General features: G+C 41.6%; 1 protein-coding gene across 8 annotated transcripts in view; it reads left to right on the top strand.

The window, feature by feature from the left end:
- Positions 1-20,920, top strand: part of LOC147168368 (teneurin-3) — a 215,617-nt gene that overhangs the window by 182,911 nt on the left and 11,786 nt on the right. For 6 of the 8 annotated variants that reach the window (XM_086084930.1, XM_086084935.1, XM_086084933.1 and 3 more), the window contains 7 exons: positions 4,424-4,444; positions 7,541-7,773; positions 11,578-11,732; positions 15,322-16,202; positions 17,054-17,229; positions 19,236-19,471; positions 19,916-20,212. In XM_086084930.1, the coding sequence (XP_085941056.1) occupies positions 4,424-4,444; positions 7,541-7,773; positions 11,578-11,732; positions 15,322-16,202; positions 17,054-17,229; positions 19,236-19,471; positions 19,916-20,212 (1,999 nt within the window). The remainder of the gene's footprint in view (positions 1-4,423; positions 4,445-7,540; positions 7,774-11,577; positions 11,733-15,321; positions 16,203-17,053; positions 17,230-19,235; positions 19,472-19,915; positions 20,213-20,920) is intronic. The other 2 variants (XM_086084934.1, XM_086084931.1) reach the window with 1 other exon arrangement.

The following is a 20,920-nucleotide window of genomic DNA, read 5'->3' as shown; positions in this document are numbered from 1 at the left end:
TATCTATTTTTTTTAATGCACCACATACACTCAGCAACATGCTTGGGTGGCGGGTGGATCGGAGCGTGGGAATATCATTTCCATCGGCTCCGGTTCACCTGCTCCTAATTTTAATGCACCACACACACACACTTGTATATACACTGGGTGGGGTCACATTCACGGTTTAGGGGTAGAGTTCGCCAGTCCGCGAGCTGGCGGACTCAGTAACAGGGGTTAATTTTCACAAAGAACGTTGGGGTGACGACCGGGGCCTTCCCCCGCTGGGCCTGGGGTTCGGGGGTGTCGGCCGCCCTCCGGTGCCCCCATCTCCCCCTTCTGCCCCCGGTGTTCCGTCCTTCCACACGGCGGGGGGTGGGGTGGGCGCGGCTGCCCTCTCCGCTCCGCTGTCCGGCCCCTCTTCGGCGCCGGTGCCTGGGTGCGGGTGGTCCCCGGGGGCTGGGGGTCGGGGGTTGGGGGGCTGCCGGTTGGTCGGGGTGGGGTCGGGGGGGGGCGGCTTTGTTGGGGGGGGGCGGTGGTGGGGGTTGCGAGGTGGGGGGGTGCTTGGGGTGGGGGGTGTCTGGGGGATTGGGGGCATGGGGGCGGCTGGGGCTGGGTTGGGGTGGGTGGCGGGGGTGGATGGGGGGCGGGGGGTTGTGGGGGGGGGCGGGGGTTGGGGGCCGGTGGGGTGCCTGGTGGGCCTGCAGTGCCCCGTCCTGCTGCGTTGAGCCGGGGGCGCGGGCCGTGTTGGGGCGGGGGGCGCTCCTGCTCCTGGGTTTGCTCTCCGGCCGGTGGCCCTGGTGGGGCCCGGGGGTCGTCCTTTGGCGCTGCCGCGGCCTGGGGGGCCCTGAGGTGTTGCGCTTGCTCTGTTCCGGCGGGGGTCGACGGCTCCCCTCTTTGGTGGAGATTTTCATGCATGCCAGATCCACCACACCAGCATCTACCGAAACTCAGACACAATCTGTTTCCTCCTCAGGTTATTGAATCGGTGGAGGCTGGTGTCTCGGATCTCACGCGGCTTCGTCTGTCCTTCCTTCCTTTTCTCGGTCTCTCCGTTGGTCTCTTGAGGCCTCCCTGATTTTATGTTTTTTGGATTTGTTGGGGTCTGGATGTTTCTTGGGCTGGGGAGGAGTTCTGGTGGGGGGTGTCTGGTCGGTGCTGGATTTCACCTTCCTTGGTTTTCTTCGGTCCCCTCGGGTCTCCTGGTGTTCGATTTAGGTGAACGGTATGAGATTTTTTTTTTCTAATAGGTTTTCTGGTGAGCTAACAAACACACGCACGCACGCACGCACACACGCACACACACATACTCACCCACACACACAAAAAAAAAAAAAAATGTATGTATGTATGTATGTATATATGTATATATGTATGTATATATGTGTATATATATATATATATATATATATTTAAAAAAAAAAAAAAAAAAGAGCAATGATGATGACATTTCCGAATGAACAATACTGAGCTCTTAGAAAAAAAGAAAAAATAATAATAATAAAGAGACAGGGTAAAGAAGCAACATGAACTTAAGTCAAAAAAATAAGTAGAACATGAATAAAACAAACAACAAAAACACAATCAAACTAATTAGAGATATAAAGTCAGTCGAATGAGCATAAATCAAATAAATTGTATTTAAGTTAACGAATAACAAATCTGCTGGCGCTTATGACTTTTCTATGAGAATATTGTAAAACACCCATGAAGTACCTCCAGTAAAATATTTAAAGAGAAAGTCAACCTTAAACATTTCTTGACAAAATTATCTTATATGTGACCTCACTAGTCTACACATGACATTCTGATTAATATCATATTTGTATGAGTTAAGAAGCAAAATCCAGCCGTTTTTATCCATCTCACCTTTTTTCTGAAGCTGAGCTCTGATTGGTCATTACCTGAGCCCTGAGCAACATTGATGTCATCTTCAGTCAACAGCCAGTGGCAAAATGGCCGCCTTCTGATATTGAAAAAGCCGTGAAAATGAATATACTGCAAGCACTTTATATTTACTTTACCTATACGGTCCTTATGCCTACCATTTGAATCCTGTGGTATTTATATAAAGACTACCACCAAAAAAATTTACAGATAGTGAATGGACACCAGAGATATGGGCTACATCTGATGATTGCAAGAAACACTATACCTGTAAACTGGAAGGAAGCATCCCCACCAAGAGCCCAATGGACAATGAGACTGGAGATATATTGAGACATTGCTAAATATATTTTATATAATGCCAAACAGGCTGTGTAACGAGCTAAAGTTACCTGAAATTGATTAATAGCTGAACTTTTTTTTTTTTTTTACTTGTTTTACTCAGCTAACTAAGATAAGAAATTAATACAAAACAAATAGACTAGCTAGCTTTGATAAAATAGCTACTATAGCTACTCCTTTTGTCTCTAGCTATAGCTAGCGGGTTAAGGACAACATTAAACAGTACATCGGTAAAAAAAATTAAAAAAGCATGTTTGTGCTAAAAACCCACCGACATTTTTTCCCCCTCTCCGTCCTTGTAATTAGGAAGGACATCCTGTCTCGGTCACGTTGTTGGTAGCTATAGCAGACCTCGCGCCAGCTTGGCTTAGCTCGCACCGGGGACAGTTGGCTGCTCTCAAATTGGCAGGATGATGACTGTGTTCATCGTGGGTCGTCATCTGCATTCACATATGTAAAATGGCGATATGGAGAATTGTGAGGTTACCGTAACGAAGGTCCAATGAAGTCGCCTGAAGAGCGTTTCACAAAGTGCCTGCGAGGAAATAATGTGCATGTACTGTATGGGAAATGGGGTGCTTTCACGGCTTTTTATACGTTTCCCAATTGGATTCAATCTCAAAGGAGCTGTTTCGCAACAGCTTGGGAGGAGTGAATGAGGTGTTGTGTTACTGGAATTGGAGTAATTGCAGCAGTAGTTCCGATTTAACGCAGAACAAGTGGCTTTGCTGTGACTTTCGCTATCAAACGTGCTTTAAAAAAAATACTCCCTCGTCTTTATGCAGCAAGGATGGGCATGACATAAAAATGTTTTTCTCAAAATCATGTTGTCACTTGCAAAATTTGCATTGGAGAAATTAAGTCTGATGTGGAATTTTCAGCAATCAGGTGAGATCAATACAATAGACTGGGGAACATTTTGGGTTTCGTTGTGTATGAAGCTTCAAATAGACACAAGTCTTACAGAGCTACAAAGATAGTAGTCTGTCAGGAAGTGAGAAAAAGACGTATCATGGCAGGACTTTTATGCAGCCACAGACAGCGAGGTGAGCCTCAGATAGCAATAGAGCAATCTTAAAACAAAGAGGTACTTGAGCAGACTTATCAGTCAAGGTCGTCCTGCTCTGGCCTCGTGTACATGAAGTGAAAGGCTCATTGTTCAAAAAAAAAAGCAGGTGGCTACGATAAACAATACAAATGTTATGCTGACCTGACGCTTGCTGAATAATTATTTTGCGGAGAAATCAGGGAGTAAACGGGATGAGTGGAGACTGCATTTTTAACAACAACAAAAAGTAAAAAAAAGTAACTATAAGTAAATGTAAAAACGTTTGCATTAAACTAAGCTACTGTGTAATTTTATGTAGCAGGGATGGGCTTGATATATATATATAAAGTATGTAACGCAGAATTCAATTATTTAATGACAACTAGCTGAGGGAAAAATCTAATCTGGATCATACGCTGCATAAACGGACAGCAGGACGCTTCTGGGTCTGATTAATCAATTTAGTCATTTATCATAATTAAAAATGTCAATGATGCGGAATTTGATCATTCTCGCCTTCGACAAACTAAGTAAGAAATTCAGTTGATCAGGTCCATTTGCTGCCTAAATGGGAAGCAGGGACAAGAGAAAGTTTAGTGTGGGATAATTTTTTTTACAGAAAAAAAGTATTGTAAACAGTTAAATAGTCACTTATCACTTGTCGAGTCCAGTAATGGTGGGCCTGATTCATTGATTTATGCTAATACTAATCCACAATTCTCATCGGCATCGACTAGATGAGGGAAAAATTAAGTCAGTCTAATTTCCTGACTAGACAGTCAGCAGAAAACATCGGAACAAGATACGATACACAGGATGAGAGAAATGGGGAATTTTTAACGGTACATTTCTAGTAATTAATCACTTATTACTGCATCAGGAATGGACAGACCTGATGAATCAAATTTTCCTTTAGGAATCAACAATGTTTTCAATAAAACTCGATCATTTGCATCCACAACTTCTCGCATCGACTACCCGAGGGAGGAATTAAATCTGGTGAGCAAAAGCTCAATCGTCAACCAAAACGGCCTAATTACTAAGACAAACTGTTTTAATTTGCGGGGGAAATGTTATAAAATGTCTTTTGTGGGAAACTTCCTGATCTTTTCTTTCTCTATTCCTTGTGTCCTTTCTTTCTTCCTTTCTTGTCTTTTTTTTTTGTAGAAATAAAGATTTTAGACACAGGTAGGTGTGTTCTCTTTTAGTGCACGCTCATTACCACCAGCATATCTATGATGACGCTCATCATCTTCACATAAATAAAGCTCTCCCTCTTTTTTTTCTTTTTTTTTTGCTGTTCCTTTGGCACCCCAGTGATTACCACATGTATAATTACAGCAGGCCAATTACCGTCTAATTACCACTGATGGAGAGAGTAAAAAAAAGAAAAGAAAAAAGTAGCGTCTTGTTTGCAATGGCTGATGAAAATGCTTCCGAAAATGCAGGTTCCAAGGCGAAAAGACACAATCAAGCCTGAAATTATTCACAGCCTCAGAGAAGAAAGTAGCACAAAGACGTAGAATTTGTTAAAGATATAGTTGTATTAAATAACAAATATGTACGATTTTATCTTTGACGATCAAGCAAATCTATTCACGTTTTCTTAGAGAACCATTCTAGAATTTAACAGTAAACAATCAAGAAAATGCACATCTTTAATATACTATACAACAATGGAAAGAGTGCTTTCAAATCAATAGTTCCCCAACCACAGCATGTTCAAATTGGTTTGAGGCAATGCCAGGGCAACCATGCCACATATTTGCTTTCCTCTTGGTGATCCTCTACCCTCAAACCCTAACACCTGTATAGCATATGTCTTGGTGATTTGCAATACCCACATTTTGCACGGGGAAAGGGTTCAACAGTCACATCCACGCTTTTCCCACTGTCATTGCACAACTAGCAATACCATCGCCACCGCACACCTTTTTTAGCTTGCTTCACCTCTGCTCGCTCGCTGATCAACCCTTAACTGTAACCCTCAAACCCAACTCTGACCCGGAATGACCCTAATCCCAAACCCCCTAAATCTGAGCCCTAACCTGTCCTTCACCTTCAAATCCCTGTAAAGTGAAAATAAAACATGTCTTTAATATTTGAAACACCACAACAACCAAAAAAAAGAGTATAGTGATCCCTCGCTACTTCTCGGTTGACTTATCGTGGATTCACTATATTGCAGATTTGTATTTGGGTCCAACATTCATACATTACAGGGTTTATCGTGGGTTGTACCTCGTTATTTCATGGGTTTTTCCAGAGATGATTAGGTTTGTTAGCTTGTGGGTTACTGAACATAATAAAAGATTGACTTTCCCTGAAGCATCTCTGTTTTGTGAACAGCAAAGCGGTGACGAACTTGACAGCCTCATATCACTTTACAGGGTCTTTAACTTCCTTACCCAACCTCACCCTCCAACCATGAAAGCTTATTTGAAGCTGCCAATACGAATTGCTCATTCAGCGAGTTATAAATACATGAGCTGAATTACTAGTTAAATGGGGTACCGCAAGATATACGTCACCACACTTGATTAATATTCATGAGTCTAGCGAGGGGGTCAAACTTGGCTCGGCCACTACCGAGATGGCTACTGCGCTAAATCTACTAATTCTGTCCGAGAATGATATCCCCGGTGCCAAATTCACTGGTATAGACGTCGAAGAACATACTAATGTTCAGTTGAAGAAATGGCTTGAGTGTTCGATGGCTGAAAAAGACGGGGAAAAGAGCCGACCTGACCCAGAGGTAACGTTTTTTTTTTTCTTCCCCTCGTACGCAACTGACACTGACATTCTCCAGTTTCAACAAGCTATTCTTCCTTTATAACCATATGCCCTGTCTGTCATATCTGGTTGTCTTACGTCTTTCATAGTTGTTGGGGGGAAATTTGTATTGCTTTTTTGTGTGTGTAGCGATCGTAATTCTACTTGGAAATTCTTGGGCACAACCAACAAAACTCGCTATACCTCAATTCTTTCAATTATTATATCCTTCCCGCTTATAAACCTGTTTTCTTACTTTAGAAAAAGCCCTACAGGTAAATTGTCATACACGTCACAGCTGAACGAGAGGCACAGGAGAAAAAAATCAGGCGGTAAGGAAGAACAACGAACAACAGTGGCAACGCCATTTTAGCATTTTCCCTCATCATTCATTATTATCGTCGGGGTAGTGCCAAACGGCAAAAAAATTAATAAAATAAAAAATAAAATAAAATAATATAAAGACAACCGCTTACCTCTTTGGGACGGCGGTGGCCGGTAAGAGCAGGATTGCATGCATAGCCCCCAACAAAATGTACATATGAAGGTGAAAGGCTCACTTCGCTGGCGTTAAACTGCTCTTTTAGACGACCGCACAAGTTGATCCACGTTCACATTTATCCCTCTGAAGTTTTGTCTTCGGGAAATGAATAAAGAATATATCCTTCATATGTGGGGGGTCGTGTCTGGAGTCATTTCTGCAAGTTCCATAACACCTGTGTTTACTCTGCATGTTTTTCCCCCCGGAGATAAACGAGAACAAAACAAGCCCTACTAGCATAGGTCGTCAACGATTCCTTTTTGACCTCCTTCCGGTTCAAGCTGCCGAAGTCACGTGACCTTGCGGTCTAAAAATAGCATTCGTGCGGTACCCCATTGTAATGGTTACATTCACAAGCTATGAGCAATATTTCTGGTTTGAAGGGTTGTCTTGAATGGCTGAATTTGAAGGCTTGGATGAGTTTAGGGTTACAGTGGTACCTTGACTTACAAGTGATCCAATTTAAACGTTTTTAGCGATACAAGCTGTTGCTGTAGCCGATCGTTTTTGTCTTGAGTCGCGAGCAAACATTTAAATTGCAGGCACTTGATGGTGGCAGCAAACTTTAAACTTAAAAGAGAATTACTGTACATGCTGTCGGGTTACTTTGCATAACTTTGCCTTAAAGTCTTTGGCTTAATGCTAAAACATAGAGATATGCAATACTGACAAGCTAATGAAAATGGCAAGTTATAAATCTAAAAAACTTGTACTGTCTGCTAGGTTAATGCTAACACACAAGCTAATGATATATTATATATAAGATAATATTATTTACATTCTATTTGTGCTAGTTTTCTTAAAACTAAAACATTACACAATGTTGTTGTTTCACGGTATATCTATTTCAATGGGGATAGATGATTTGAGTATGTTCACGGAACAACACACTTGTAAGTCAAGGCACCACTGATTTGAAACAAGTGTTCCAAATATGATAGTAATTAAAAAAAATATTCTCATGAATGCAGCAACAACCCGGCACACCGCTACTATCTGGCCACCGACCCGGTCACAGGACAGCTGTACGTCTCAGACACCAACTCGCGGCGGATCTACCGGCCGAAAATCCTCTCCGGAACAAAGGACCTGCAGGCCAATGCCGAGGTGGTAGCCGGGACCGGAGAACACTGCTTGCCCTTCGACGAAAACCACTGCGGGGATGGCGGCAAATCTCCGGATGCCTCGCTCACTGGACCCAAAGGTGTTGTTTTTACTCTACCAGTTGTGTTTTTGTGCCATATGTGTCACGTTAATTTGCTAAAAAGGCCGCTACCAAACTGTTAAGAGTCCTTGTGCTTTTTGTACTCAAAGTGACATCTTGCGATATGTTAGCATAGCAACTGTTAGTAGTAGGTTAGAATTTGAGCTAATCAGTTTTAAAATGATTCATTTCCAAAGGGCTCAATGTGAAATCTCTATCAAGCTGCCTTGGCGGTTTTTTTCTAGGCTGCCATATTGCTATAAGTTAGCATGCCAGTTGTGAGCATGGTAGCATTAAGTTATTCCCTTTCAAAAAAAGGACCTGACCACAGACATGGCGCGATGTAAAATTACTCTGCCAGCACTTTCTACACTCAAATTGCTATCTTGCTATATGTTGGCGTAGCAACTGTTGAGCAAAGTCATTCCAAATTAGACCACTGACAGATTGTCCTTTTTGGGGAGAAAAAAAAGTTTTAAATTGTTTTCCAACTTACACAAATAAGGGTTTCAAAATTGTTAAATTATTTTTTCTCACGATATTATTATTCTTATTGTTGTTGTTATTATTATTGCTCAGTAAAAGTAATTTTAATCAGAAATATTGTATGCAAATATATTTTTTTAAATGTAATGTCAATTCAAATGTATAAATAATTGTTTTATTCAATTCAAAACTCAATTCAAAAAAGAAAAAAAATAAAGCAGTTGGTCTCACTGTTTCAATACTTTAACAGGGGAGTGTAGGAAACTACAACACATCACAGCAAAAACATTGTGCTCCATTTCTCTTTTTAGTCTTTCAAATTATTATTATTTTTACATGATGTTGTTTTTGCACAAACCTTGCCCGTAAAGTTCTCACCGATTGTAACCTGTTGTCTGAGGGGGCTGATTTGTGCCATTTGCACAGTTCACGTTTCGACACATTCCCCAAGATGAAAAGCCCAAACCAATGTTTTTGCTGTCGCCGCCGCCGGCTCCCGACGCCAACTGCGCTCGATGCGAGCCTTTCAGCCCAGGCAAGAAAGTCTGTAATGATGGAGTGGGTGGAAACCGAGACCGCGGAAAAAACAGCAGATGGCTTTTTTTTTCCTGCGTGTGTTTTCCACCCTCCCTCCATCTTTCTCTGAGACATTTTGATGAACTCTGCTCAGATGTGACACTCTTCATCAGTCTGAGACTCACACGGTCAAACGAGACGGCAAACTCTCCCAAGGACTAGTTGACCCGAACGCTTTCACCTTGTAAAAGCTTTTTTTAAAGACTTAATTCAAGCTGTAAAAATTGAGATCCCTCGCAGAGGTGCTGTATAAAGAAATACTGTGAATACATCACAGCAAATCAGAGAAGTCATGTCATGCAAATAAACATTTCTAAATGCATATATGGGCCAAAATACAGCAGTAGGCATCCATTTTATGACTTCCACTTTATTAGCATTAGCCAAAAATAGCATGTTTAAAGAAATACGATAGAAACCAGTCCCTGAATTTAAATTTGAATATTTAAATTAGGGGTGTCAAAATTAGTGCGTTCATTTTGTTCCTTTAACACCACTTTTTAACTTTTTTAACACGCGATTAATGGCCGCCCCTTACTTGGAAAGCCTGTACTGAGGGAATTCCAGTTGGAACGCAGCAGATAGGTCAACAATTAACAGTAATACATTTAATAATAATGCATATATTTGTAGAGACTGTGGTAAAGTTGCATTTTACAAGTAAAAAATAAATACAAAAATAAAAAACGAGATAAAAAATATATATATAACAAATAAATGTTGAAATAAATGTTGAAATATAATTAAATATCAATCAATAAATAAAAACGCTCTCACATTTATTTATTTGATGCTGCAGACTCTGTTAAGTTGAAATGTTATTCAAATGAGGGGGCAGTCCTAAGAGTGTCGTGGGTTGGGCTCCGCTGTTGCAAACTGCCTAGAGTGAGTGGGTCGGAAAACAAGGAAGTCTTGCCGCCGTCGCCGGCTTGCATGGAGAGCTCCAGCAATGGACGACTATCTTGTCCACTGTCACCACACCTTTCAACTTGAGTTGCTGGACAACAATTCGAGGTGACAGTGGACAAAATAGTCGTCCATTGCTGGAGCTCTCCATGCAAGACTTCCTTGTAAGCCGACCCCGCTCACTCGACCATTGAAAGGTAGAGCGTTTTTATTTATTGATTGATATTTAATTCAATTTATATATTTATTTGTGTATTTATTTGTGTATTTATTTCAACATATTTTTTTTGTTTTTTGTTAATCTCGTTTTTTATTTATTTAGGGATATATATATATATATATATATATATATATATATATATATATATATATTTGGTTGTTTTTATTTCCATTTATATATTTTTTTTATTTAATTTTTTAACTATATTTTTTATATCTGTTTTTATTTTTAGTTAGTTATTTTTAATTTTGGCATTTTTGGTCCTCGGACAAGGGCCACGGGTATGTTCAATTAATACCTTCAAAAACACATTTTTCCACTTGCTGTCGACTGAAGATGACATCACACATGCTAAGGAAATAGGTAACGACGAATCACGGCTCACCTGTTTTCTGGGTTTTGGTCAGCAAAATGAGCCACAATTGATCGTTACCTGTTTCCTGAGCATGAGGATGTCATATTTATTTGACAGCAAGTGGCAAAATTAGTTTTTGTTCATGAAAAGTAATGAAGTTATAACATTAATTATTTTCAAAATATGATCTTCTTACTGCTGAAAATAGCTCAATGAGTCAAGTATCCCTTTATGCAATTATGGTACATTTTCACTTTCACACAGGTCAAAAAATGCTCCAAACATGTCATATATTTTCATAGTATTTGACTTGAGTTGTAATAAGTTGAGCAATGAAACTTGGCTATGCTTTTGTGTTAGCCTTCGCAAGATAACACCAAATCGCAAGCATGTTTGGAAAATGTTCTGGATTTCACCTGCTGAGAAAAAAAGTCCCAAACTAGTTGTATACATATTTTTGTATTTGACTGATTTGCAACGTGTTATGACACAAGTCTTTGCTTTCAGTTTTCATGAGTGGCCAACCGTCACCAAGTAATGTCATGTATGTGTATGTGTACACGTAGTACTGTATAATGTGTAATTGTATGTGAAGCCTCAAAACCCAGTGTCACAATTTTTCTATTGCAGCACGCTGGTAGATAAGTGGTGCTCAATGACTTGGGGTGCAGGTGTGAGTCTTTTTTTTTTTTTGCATTGGTTCGCTTAAGTCACATTGGGCCACCTCAATCGGGTTGCTGCACGCCTTGCTTGTAGCCTTCTCGTGACAACCTGAGCAAATTTAGTACATTTTATGGCTTTCACCCATTAAATAAAGGTCCAGAATGACTTGTATATTTAGATGAAGTGCCACAGCTTGTTATAACTCAGTCAAAGACAAAAATATGCATATTCTCAGGCTTTATAAATAACACCTAAAGCGGACTTTAGTCCATTTTACGGCTTTCAGCCAAGACAAAATCTCCCAAATGCACTCAGAATTTCCTTCCCGACAGGAGTGCTTTTTAGCCGGGCTGACAAGTGCACGTACAGTATGTACGCAAAACTATGACTACAGCTTTTGCCACTTCTGCCTAAGAAATTATTTAAAAGCAGAAAAGCATCCAGTGAATTATTGATGGCGGTGCTTTTTGCCAGTGACCTGAATAATGGGGAGGCAAGCTCAACACATGTAATCCGCCGCGTCGTCTCCACTGACTCGTGCGAGCCGATCCGTGGCCTTTCAACCCTGTTATCTCAACGTACTTGACCTGACTTGCAGGCATCGCCGTTGACAAGAACGGCCTGATTTACTTTGTGGACGGCACCACCATCCGCAAGTTGGACCAGAACGGCATCATTTCCACCTTCCTGGGCTCCAACGACTTGACGTCGGCACGACCGCTGACCTGCGATAACAGCATGGATGTCAATCAGGTAAATAACATAGTGACTATAACGTGCATACTGTCAATGGAACACAGAATTTGGAGAAAAGAAAGTCTTTGAATCCTTGAAATATCAACTTTAAATATAAAAAATACTGCCTGTTCCTGTGCGTTTTGGCCTCTTGGGGGCAGTCTGATGACGTGCATCCATGGTATACACACTTAAAGTGAGTACAGAAGAAAGTTGTGTTTGAATTCTATTAAAATAACTCATTTTTCGCACATTGGGAAGAATTTGTAACTTTGCGTAGTGTTATCTTACCTGTGGGTGTGCGTTCCCATAGCATTTGTGTGTGAATATTCGTAATTTGAAAGAAATATACTACTACTACTTAGTCAATGCTAACTTCCTGTTAGCATTTGAATGGGATCCTCCCTTCGCTTTTAGCATTAGCGCTAGGCAAGCAATGTTTTAAAAAAGAAACATGTTTTGTTTTTAAATATACAGTGGATGTAATTCTTATCGTCAACAGAATAACCAGAATAGCATACGCTACACACTTGTTAGTTGCTAATGCTACGCAAGCAAAATGGTGCATTCAGGGTACTTTCATACTTTCTTAGATGATAACAATTTAAGGGGAAAATAATGGGCCATTTGACCCAATTGGCCAATTATTTTGGCCGATTTTTGAAGGGCAATGATTGGCTAATTATAATCGCGGCCGCTTAATCGGTCGGGCCCTAAAATATAAATATTATCTTATTTATAAAAAGAAATATGTACAATTCTGAAATCATGTAACATTTCTGATTGCTGTTGTCTACCTTTGTATTAAAGCAATTTTATTTTGGGGGAGATTTTAAATTAACCTGAATTATACATGGATGAATAACAGCGTAAAAGTGCATTTCTGTGTGCAGCCACATTATTAGTGAGTACGACAAGAGAACTCAATTATCAGCCACTTGGAGCGAGCAGCGGAAGAGGCAGGGAAAAAAGCTTTCTCCTTACTCTTTGCTCCTCAAGTAAACAAGCGTCATCATTCTCCCGAAAGAAAGAAAACAAAAAGTAGCCGGCGGAAAATATGCGCTTGAAGGAGAGTCCGTGAAGTGTTTGTTGTCGCTGTGAGCGTCTCACTCACAGCCAATGTTACGCCGGGAAAAGTAATTACTCAGGTAGGGCTTGGTTTTGAAGTGAAATGCGGTAGAATTAGAGCTCGGTGGAGATGGAGCGTCCATGGTAATGAAGCAGCCCCAGTAAGCAAAAAATGAAGAAGAAAAAAGGAACTCTTTTTCAATGAAATGATTCTAAAGTAGCCCCGCTCGCTCGGCACAATAGGTCATATCGTTACAATACCTTCTGCTGAAGCAGTGCAGCATCTTCTTTTTTTTTTATACAGCTTTTCAGATGACGATTGCAGGAAATCTAAAAAGGCAGAAAAGGATTTTAGCACATAGAAATGAAGGCATTCATCAGCCCTCCGACAGGCCTAACCTGCCGAAAGTGAATCTTAAGTGGCAAGAGTGCTGAGAATGAAACCTGCAGTTCCTATTTTCCTCCTTTTCTTGAACTCTCCTGTGTTCAAATGACGTTGTATATATTTTTATTGCCATTGTTTTTTTGGGGTTAGTTATTAAGTTCATACCCATCGTTTTGCTATATTTACATGGTTTCTGTCAGCAAAGAATGTGTGTCAAGAAAAATACAACAAGGAGTTTGCCGTACCGTTCTGCTTACATTGGGGTCAAGTGGGGCAGTGACCTACCAGGCCCAGTGGGATCCAATGCATACATTTCCTATTTTCCCCTTTTTACTCTTCAACTGAACCATGTGTGCACAGTGTGGGGTTATTTTTATATTGCTGTTAGTTCCTTTGTTAGTCATTTAGTTTACATGCATGTTTTCATAAAATGGGCATCACCGTGAAAATTTGATTTTTTTGCAATTCTGGTTTGGAAAAGTTGTTTTTGTTTGTTTGTTTGTTTGTTTTTACAGTTTAATCACATCTTGGGCAAGTTGGGCAGAAACCCACCAGCTCCAGCTCACACTTTTTTTTCTTTAATAAAGCTTATTTTTACGTAATATTTGCCGGTCCTCTTGGCTTAACACGGGGAAAACCGATTCTAAAATGGATGGACTGCTGGGAGTGGAACCTATGTTCCTCTTTTTCTTCAACTCTCTATTGTCCAAAATTATGTTAAGTGATATTTATAGTGCCATTTTCTTGGTTAGTTATTTAGTTTTATGCAAAATATCGCAAAAATGTCATTACCCATATCTGTAAAAAAATAGGTGCCAGGAAAAAACACAAAACACAAAATTGTGGTCCATGTCTGGCTGGAGGATTTCACCGTTACAGTCCACTTGCATTGTTGTAAAAAAAAAAGAAAAAAAGGTTTCATGTTAATGTTTACTAGGTGATTATTGTATGGCGTCCATAGGCTCAGAAGTGGATAGACTGCTGAGGAAGAAAAACTAAAGTGCTTATTATACTTTTTTAAATTAATTTTTTAAACTCTGTTATGTAGGAATGGTGTCGGGTTTACAGTATATTTATTGTAGTTTCTTTTTCTTAGTTTGTATGCATGATTTTGTAAAAATGAAATCACCCATTTCCAAGAAAAAAAAAAAGGTGCAGGTCTGATTGGTGGGGTTCACCGATACAGTCCGGTTCCACCCGGGCCAAGTAGATCATTGACCCACCAGATCCAGCTGCCTCTTTTCTCGCCTTTTATTGGTTAGTTATTTGTTTGATACGCATTATTTGGAAAAATTAATCACCCATTTCCACACAAAAAATGAGTGTCAAGGATTAAAAGGCCAAATTTGAGTGCAGCACTGGCAAACAAAGTAGTCAAAAGCATCAAAACCAAACAACGCCGACAGCAAAAGTGTCACCAGAGGCACTTGGATAGAAATTGGACCGAGAGGTTGTTTACTGGCTGCGTACAACACTTAAATGACTAATGGCGAGAAAGCAATCTACGCTGGCGTGGGCGCTCTAAAAACGGCGCGAGACAAAAGTGGAGCTGGTCGCGCACTGCCAATTAATGAAAAGTCGTTTGCTGTGAGCCAATAGCGCTGCAACGTAAGGTTGTCAAGCATCCAAGAGGAAAATAATTAGCTTGACTATCAGTTATGTGCTGTTATTGTTTTTATTAATCGCCAAACACATTTCATCAGCATGCTGACAGCTTTAATGACACATTTGGAAGGCCAGGCCAATCATTTTGACATGCTGAATGTGATTGCTGGTCTTGTTTTGTAATGTGCTGATATGTTATTGTGATATGTTGAATATGCGTTTAATAGTGCTGTGTGAACAATTGCATAGTAACTTATTTCATTTTACTTGAATATAATTGGTCTATTTAATCTTTGCAGAAACAGTTAATGCAGTCACTGTAGTTTAGAAACTATTTTTCTCTAGCCTTGAAATGCAAAACGAGCAATGTGCGTTATTAAAAAAAAATGTTTTCAATGACTAGTCACAGTCATAATAATAAATAAACGTTGAATATATTAAAAAAATATATAGTTTAAAACTTCATCCACTATACAGAAGAGTTTCAAAACGATGAATAAAAATTTTTAAAATGAAAAAATGACCACTTGATATTTTTTGATGTGTCAGGTTATTCTGGAGTGGCCAACAGACCTGGCGGTGAGCCCGATGGACAACTCGCTGTTCGTGCTGGACAACAACATTGTCCTGCGCATCACCGACAATGGCCAGGTCAGCATTGCGGCAGGACGCCCTGTCCACTGCCCGCTCTCCGTGCTCGAGCGCGGATTTCCGTCCGGCGGCCAACGGGCGCAGTTCACCCCCCTGGAGTCGGCCGCGTCCATCGCCGTCTCCTACCACGGCGCCATCTACATCGCCGAGACGGACGAGAGGAAACTGAGCCGCATCCGCAAGGTCTCCGTGGACGGTGAGATCACGCACTTGGCCGGGGTGCCCTCGGACTGCGACTGCAAGAACGACGCCAACTGCGACTGCTACCAGGCGGGCGACGGCTACTCCAAAGACGCCAGGCTCAACGCGCCGTCCTCACTGGTGGCTGCGCCGGACGGGACGCTCTACGTGGCCGACCTGGGTAACATCCGAATCCGGGCCGTGTCTCGTAATGGGCCAGCGCCGGTGTCCAATGGCTACGAGGTGGCGTCGCCGGACGCCCAGGAGCTGTATGTGTTCGACGGTAACGGCACGCACCAGCACACGGCCAGCTTGCTCACCGGAGACTTCAAGTACACTTTCAGCTACAGCACGGAGAATGACATCACAGCGGTGACGGACAGCAACGGAAACACATTGAGGATACGCAGAGACTCCAGCCGTACGCCGGTGCGCATCGTGGCCCCGGACAACCAGGTGATCTGGCTTACGATGGGTACCAATGGCGGGCTCAGGACTCTCACGGCGCAGGGGCAAGAGCTGGTGCTGCTCACCTACCACGGCAACAATGGCTTGTTGGCCACAAAGACCTCAGAGATTGGGTGGACTACCTTCTACGAGTAAGTACGGGAGCAACACTTTGAATCAGAGGGAGTCGAAGATAAGCATTAAACACAAGGTCAGAGTTTCAAGTCAGGTTTTAGATTTAAATTGTGTCTTGATTGATTGATTATATCGGACTGGATCTAAAATCAATATGTACAATCTATACAAGCAGTTTATGATAAAGTCCACTCCAGCACTTTGTTAGGGTTTTAACGTATATTCAAGACAGGTTTCAGGTTTCAAGACAGATAGACAGTTTTGAGTTTATATTTGAAGGAAGTTTTAGGGCTTTAAAGTATGGCTTCAAATAAGAGTGTTGGGATTTAAAGTTAGGGAGTCAAGATTGAGTTAGTTGATTTATGCTTGCTGAAATGTGTTTTCGTGTGGTGTCAGATGAAACAAGTGAAGGCTCCCTGGTTGTGCAGACTCATTTAATTATGCAAATGAAGTCACCTTCAAGTGGAGCAGATTAGTTTGTTTAGCAATTGAAATTTGTCAAAAAGCATTCCCTGCTGCTTCCGCCGACCACAAAGTTGATGCAAAACTTAGCACCGTCTTATTTACCCACAACTGGCATACCCAAGAACTGCTGCTATTCCACCATGTTAACAACCATGTTGCAAGACTGAGTCAGGGTTTGAAGCCACAGCTAGAAATTCAAATTTGGGTTTCAAGTCAGGCTTAAGGTTTCAAACAAGCAATTAAAGACTAGGATAGGGTTTCAAAGTAGCATTTTTTGGGTTTTTTTGTGTTTGTTTGTTTGTTTATTTCGAACTCACAGTAGTCAAGCCAATCATTAGTAATGACAGTAATGATAGAGAGGCTGTTTAATAAAACCTCTGCTACTTTTTGTCCTCCGAACCAGCTATGACAGCGAGGGTCGTCTCATGAACGTCACTTTCCCCACCGGCATGGTGAACAACCTTTACACGGACATCTACAGCGCCTTTACAGTGGACATCGAGAGCTCGCTCAGCGACGAGGAGATCAGCATCACCACCAACACCTCCAGCATTCACGCCTACTACACCCTCTCCCAGGGTGAGTTATTTGGTACCACCCGTTGCAAATAGAGGTCTTGGCTACTGACTGGTGACCAGTCCAGAGTGTACTCCAACTCTTGCCCAAAGTCAGCCGGGATAGATCCCTGAAAAGGATTAGTGGTAGGAAATGGATGGATAAAGTCTTGGTCTGTCTTGGAAGGTCTAGTTTTTACAGTGTTTTGTGGTTCACTTCCCAGTAGGGCCTCTAATCATTGGCAGAATAAAAGTACTTATATTTGAGGACATGGCTTGGGGACCAGAAGTGTATAGGTTCAAGACCCTGTGTGGTCTAAAGATCACTGTGGCCCAAAGAGTTACAGGCCAAAATATCAACGACTGTTGAGATGTGCTTGAGCAATGTTGTGTGTCGCTAGCATAGTGGTGCAACCGGCACTGAACATTGAGACCAGTCTAAGGTGTAGTTCGCATCACCACCAACATTTTTACTAGACCCACTCCCAGGGTGCGTTATTTGTCAGTGTGTGTGAAGGGTCGCCGGAGCGAGCTGCAGTCATGTGTCATCGAAGACAGATGTCAGCATAAACGATGAGTCGCTCAGTGGGCTGGATTGGGTTGTCACCTTACACATCAGCCTCGTATTAAACGGCGTCCTGTTGCTTAATGGCCAGATGGTGCACTCGTTTGTCTTGCACCATTCGCGTTTCCAATTCTGTATGAGTATATTCTCACTTAGAGCTGGTCATTGGATTCTCACTCAGAGGTAAAAGGCTATTGGTTGGTCTTTGATGGAAGGTTTTGTCCTGAATATAAACATTGCAAGTCTCTCTGCCTCTATCTAATTTTGGGTCACACTTTAAACCTTTTTATTTGACCAGCAAGTGGGGTGTCATTTTATTTTTTTTTTTACAAAAGTAATACAGATTTACAAAAGTAAATCTAATGGTGGATTTTCTTTCCCAATGCAAATGTGTCCGCAAATTTGGTGGATTTTCAAAGAAGTAAATATTGTCTTTTTTGTAACAAAGTACTTCTGGTTTCTGGTCTGGTAATGAAGTGGCATTTTCACCCAATCCTCCAACATCAACATCCCTGAACCTTTACTGTAAATATCCTTATTTAATAATTATTTAAATAGCCACAGACTTTCCCCAAAAAGTTTCTCGTTCATAAACATGGGAATGAATCTGTTTTAAAATAAACATATCAGTGAAATTGATCTTACCTGGCTGGGAGCTAAGCACACGTAATCCTCTAATCCTGGAATCACTCTCCTATAACATCACTTTCTTTTCATTCTATATTTCTCCCAAAACAAAGAGCTGGCTCTTTGTTTGGCAGGCAGTCCAGGATGTAGTATGCCGCTGGGATAGATAGACTCAAGCTTAGCTGTGACCACGATGAGGAAAATCAGTATAGAAAATGTATGGATGGAGTCTTGGTTAGTGAACAATGGACATTCCGTGGTGTAGTTCGCTTTTCACCCAGATCATCTGTGATAGACTCCATTTTAACCTTGACCCTGATGAGGATAGGCAAAAGGAAATAGGTAAATGCAATCTTGTTTTGTTTTATTCATTTTTTCCTTTCGGACACATTATTACAGGTTACATCGATCACATAATATAATTTGCAACAAGAAGGGCTGGCTGACGGGTAGAAGCCATGGCTTATTAGTAACCCGTCCCCATCGATTCTTACTGCACGCATCAGTCATATACTTTGATTATGATAGTCATTGATTCATGTTGTTATCAATCCCAGACTTAAGTCCGCACACTCCTCGCTCAGTTCATCTTGAGTAATGTCTGTGTGTAAGTTGCAGCTAGTACCAATCATTTGGAATTGGTAAATCGGTTCCCGGACGCCACCAACAGGCCCACCCAACCAGGCGAGCAGCCTGACCAAACTTGCCTGACCAGCCTGACCAAGCTTGGTTATTGACTAGTGTGTGTTTTCGAAGAATAAGCTAAGACCTAAACCTGTTATTTTTCTTTATTTTATTTTATCATGCCTGTAAGTACAGTATGTATTCTTGCTCTCCAGACCAGTGCAAAAGCAGCTACCAGGTGGGCTTTGACAACTCACTGCGGGTCACGTACGCAAATGGGATGGACACACACTACCAGACTGAGCCTCACATTCTGGCGGGAGCCGCCAACCCGACGGTGGCCAGGCGCAACATGAGCTTGCCGGGCGAGAGCGGGCAGAACCTGGTGGAGTGGCGCTTCCGCAAAGAGCAAGCCAGAGGGAAGGTCATCGTGTTTGGACGCAAATTGAGGGTATGTTTGCGAGTCGAGTATGACTTATGTCAACTTGAAAGCTAAAACTTTGGAAAGGCTCAACTCGACTTTAGCCTACTGTGAGGCCAAGGGTATACTTGAAACGTAGACCCATACTGGGGTATCCTCCAGTTCTTTGGCCCGCCGTCTTTATGGAAATGAGTCACTTTGACAAGCTGGAAAAGGCTGTGTGCAGTCATGTGGCTGCCTGGCTCTGTTTGATTGGTGAAACGGAGTCAAATGTCACCAGTGATTATATTTGATGGGTGAACAGCACCCAAGCAAGAAGTCTCATAGACGCCCCACAAAAAGAAAAAGAAAATAACTTGATTGTGCAAGCAACAAATTGATAAAATAGAAACAAATTAAACTACCTGCATACATCTATACCAAAAGCATGTCCAGATCTAACAGTACGACTCTACTCTGGTTACGGCCCAACAGGTGAATGGCCGCAACATCCTCTCGGTTGACTACGATCGCACCCTGAGGACAGAGAAGATTTACGACGACCACAGGAAGTTTCTACTGAAAATCATATATGACACGGCAGGGCACCCCGTGCTGTGGGTGCCCAGCAGTAAGCTGCTGCCGGTCAACGTGAGTCGTACCAGCAGCGGGCAAATTAGCACTCTGCAGAGAGGCCCTACAACAGAGAAGTTGGGCTATGACACCCAGGGACGCTTGGTGTCTCGGGTGTTTGCTGACGGGAAGATATGGAGCTACACTTACCTAGAGCAGGTAAGTGAGAGAAGCGTATCGTGACTGATACAAAATGGTAGACTTCTGTGTGTTTTCCAGTATGGCTTATTGAGACTTTTCACTGACGCTACTCGTGATAAACATGACAGCAGTACTCCATGTTGCTAAGTGAAACTTAAGGCCCCGTAGCAATGGGCAGCATGTGACGCAGGTGTACAAAGCTCAGAATTAAGTTATGAGGAATAGAGTGTGTCAAAATGCAAGGTTATCCCTAACACACCACTACATTAACTGCCCCGCTCCAATGCAAATCATTATTTTTACATAATCCTTCAGGCCTGATTGCATCTGCATAAACATCTGTAAGTACGCTTGCGTAATCATTTTACCCAAATAGACAGCTGTTTTTTTCTGCGGGTCAACTAAGGCGGCCAAATTAAAATGTATCCTGGGCTCTGCTTTGAAGTGCTGTTTCATACAGTACAGTATATACTACGTGGATTTAGCTGTGGGGATAGTCGCTCTGGGCATCTTTTATTTATGAGCAGCAAAGTCACTGCAGAATTTGTTTTAGGCTCACAATAAATTAGAAGGAATGATAAAACAATGTTTGACACATTGGCTGTCTAAAAAAATTGAAAAGATTTACATTGATTTCTAAATGATTACTTCAGATGCTCACAATAAATACACTTTATTTTTTTAAGGTTGATAGTTGGCACATTGGCCATGCGGCAACTAAAAAAT

The sequence above is a fragment of the Leptonotus elevatus genome, chromosome 9 (assembly GCF_054856555.1).
Source record: "Leptonotus elevatus isolate MCC_2025b chromosome 9, RoL_Lele_1.0, whole genome shotgun sequence".
Taxonomy (NCBI): Eukaryota; Metazoa; Chordata; class Actinopteri; order Syngnathiformes; family Syngnathidae; genus Leptonotus; species Leptonotus elevatus.
This window is presented reverse-complemented; position numbering and strand designations above follow the sequence as displayed.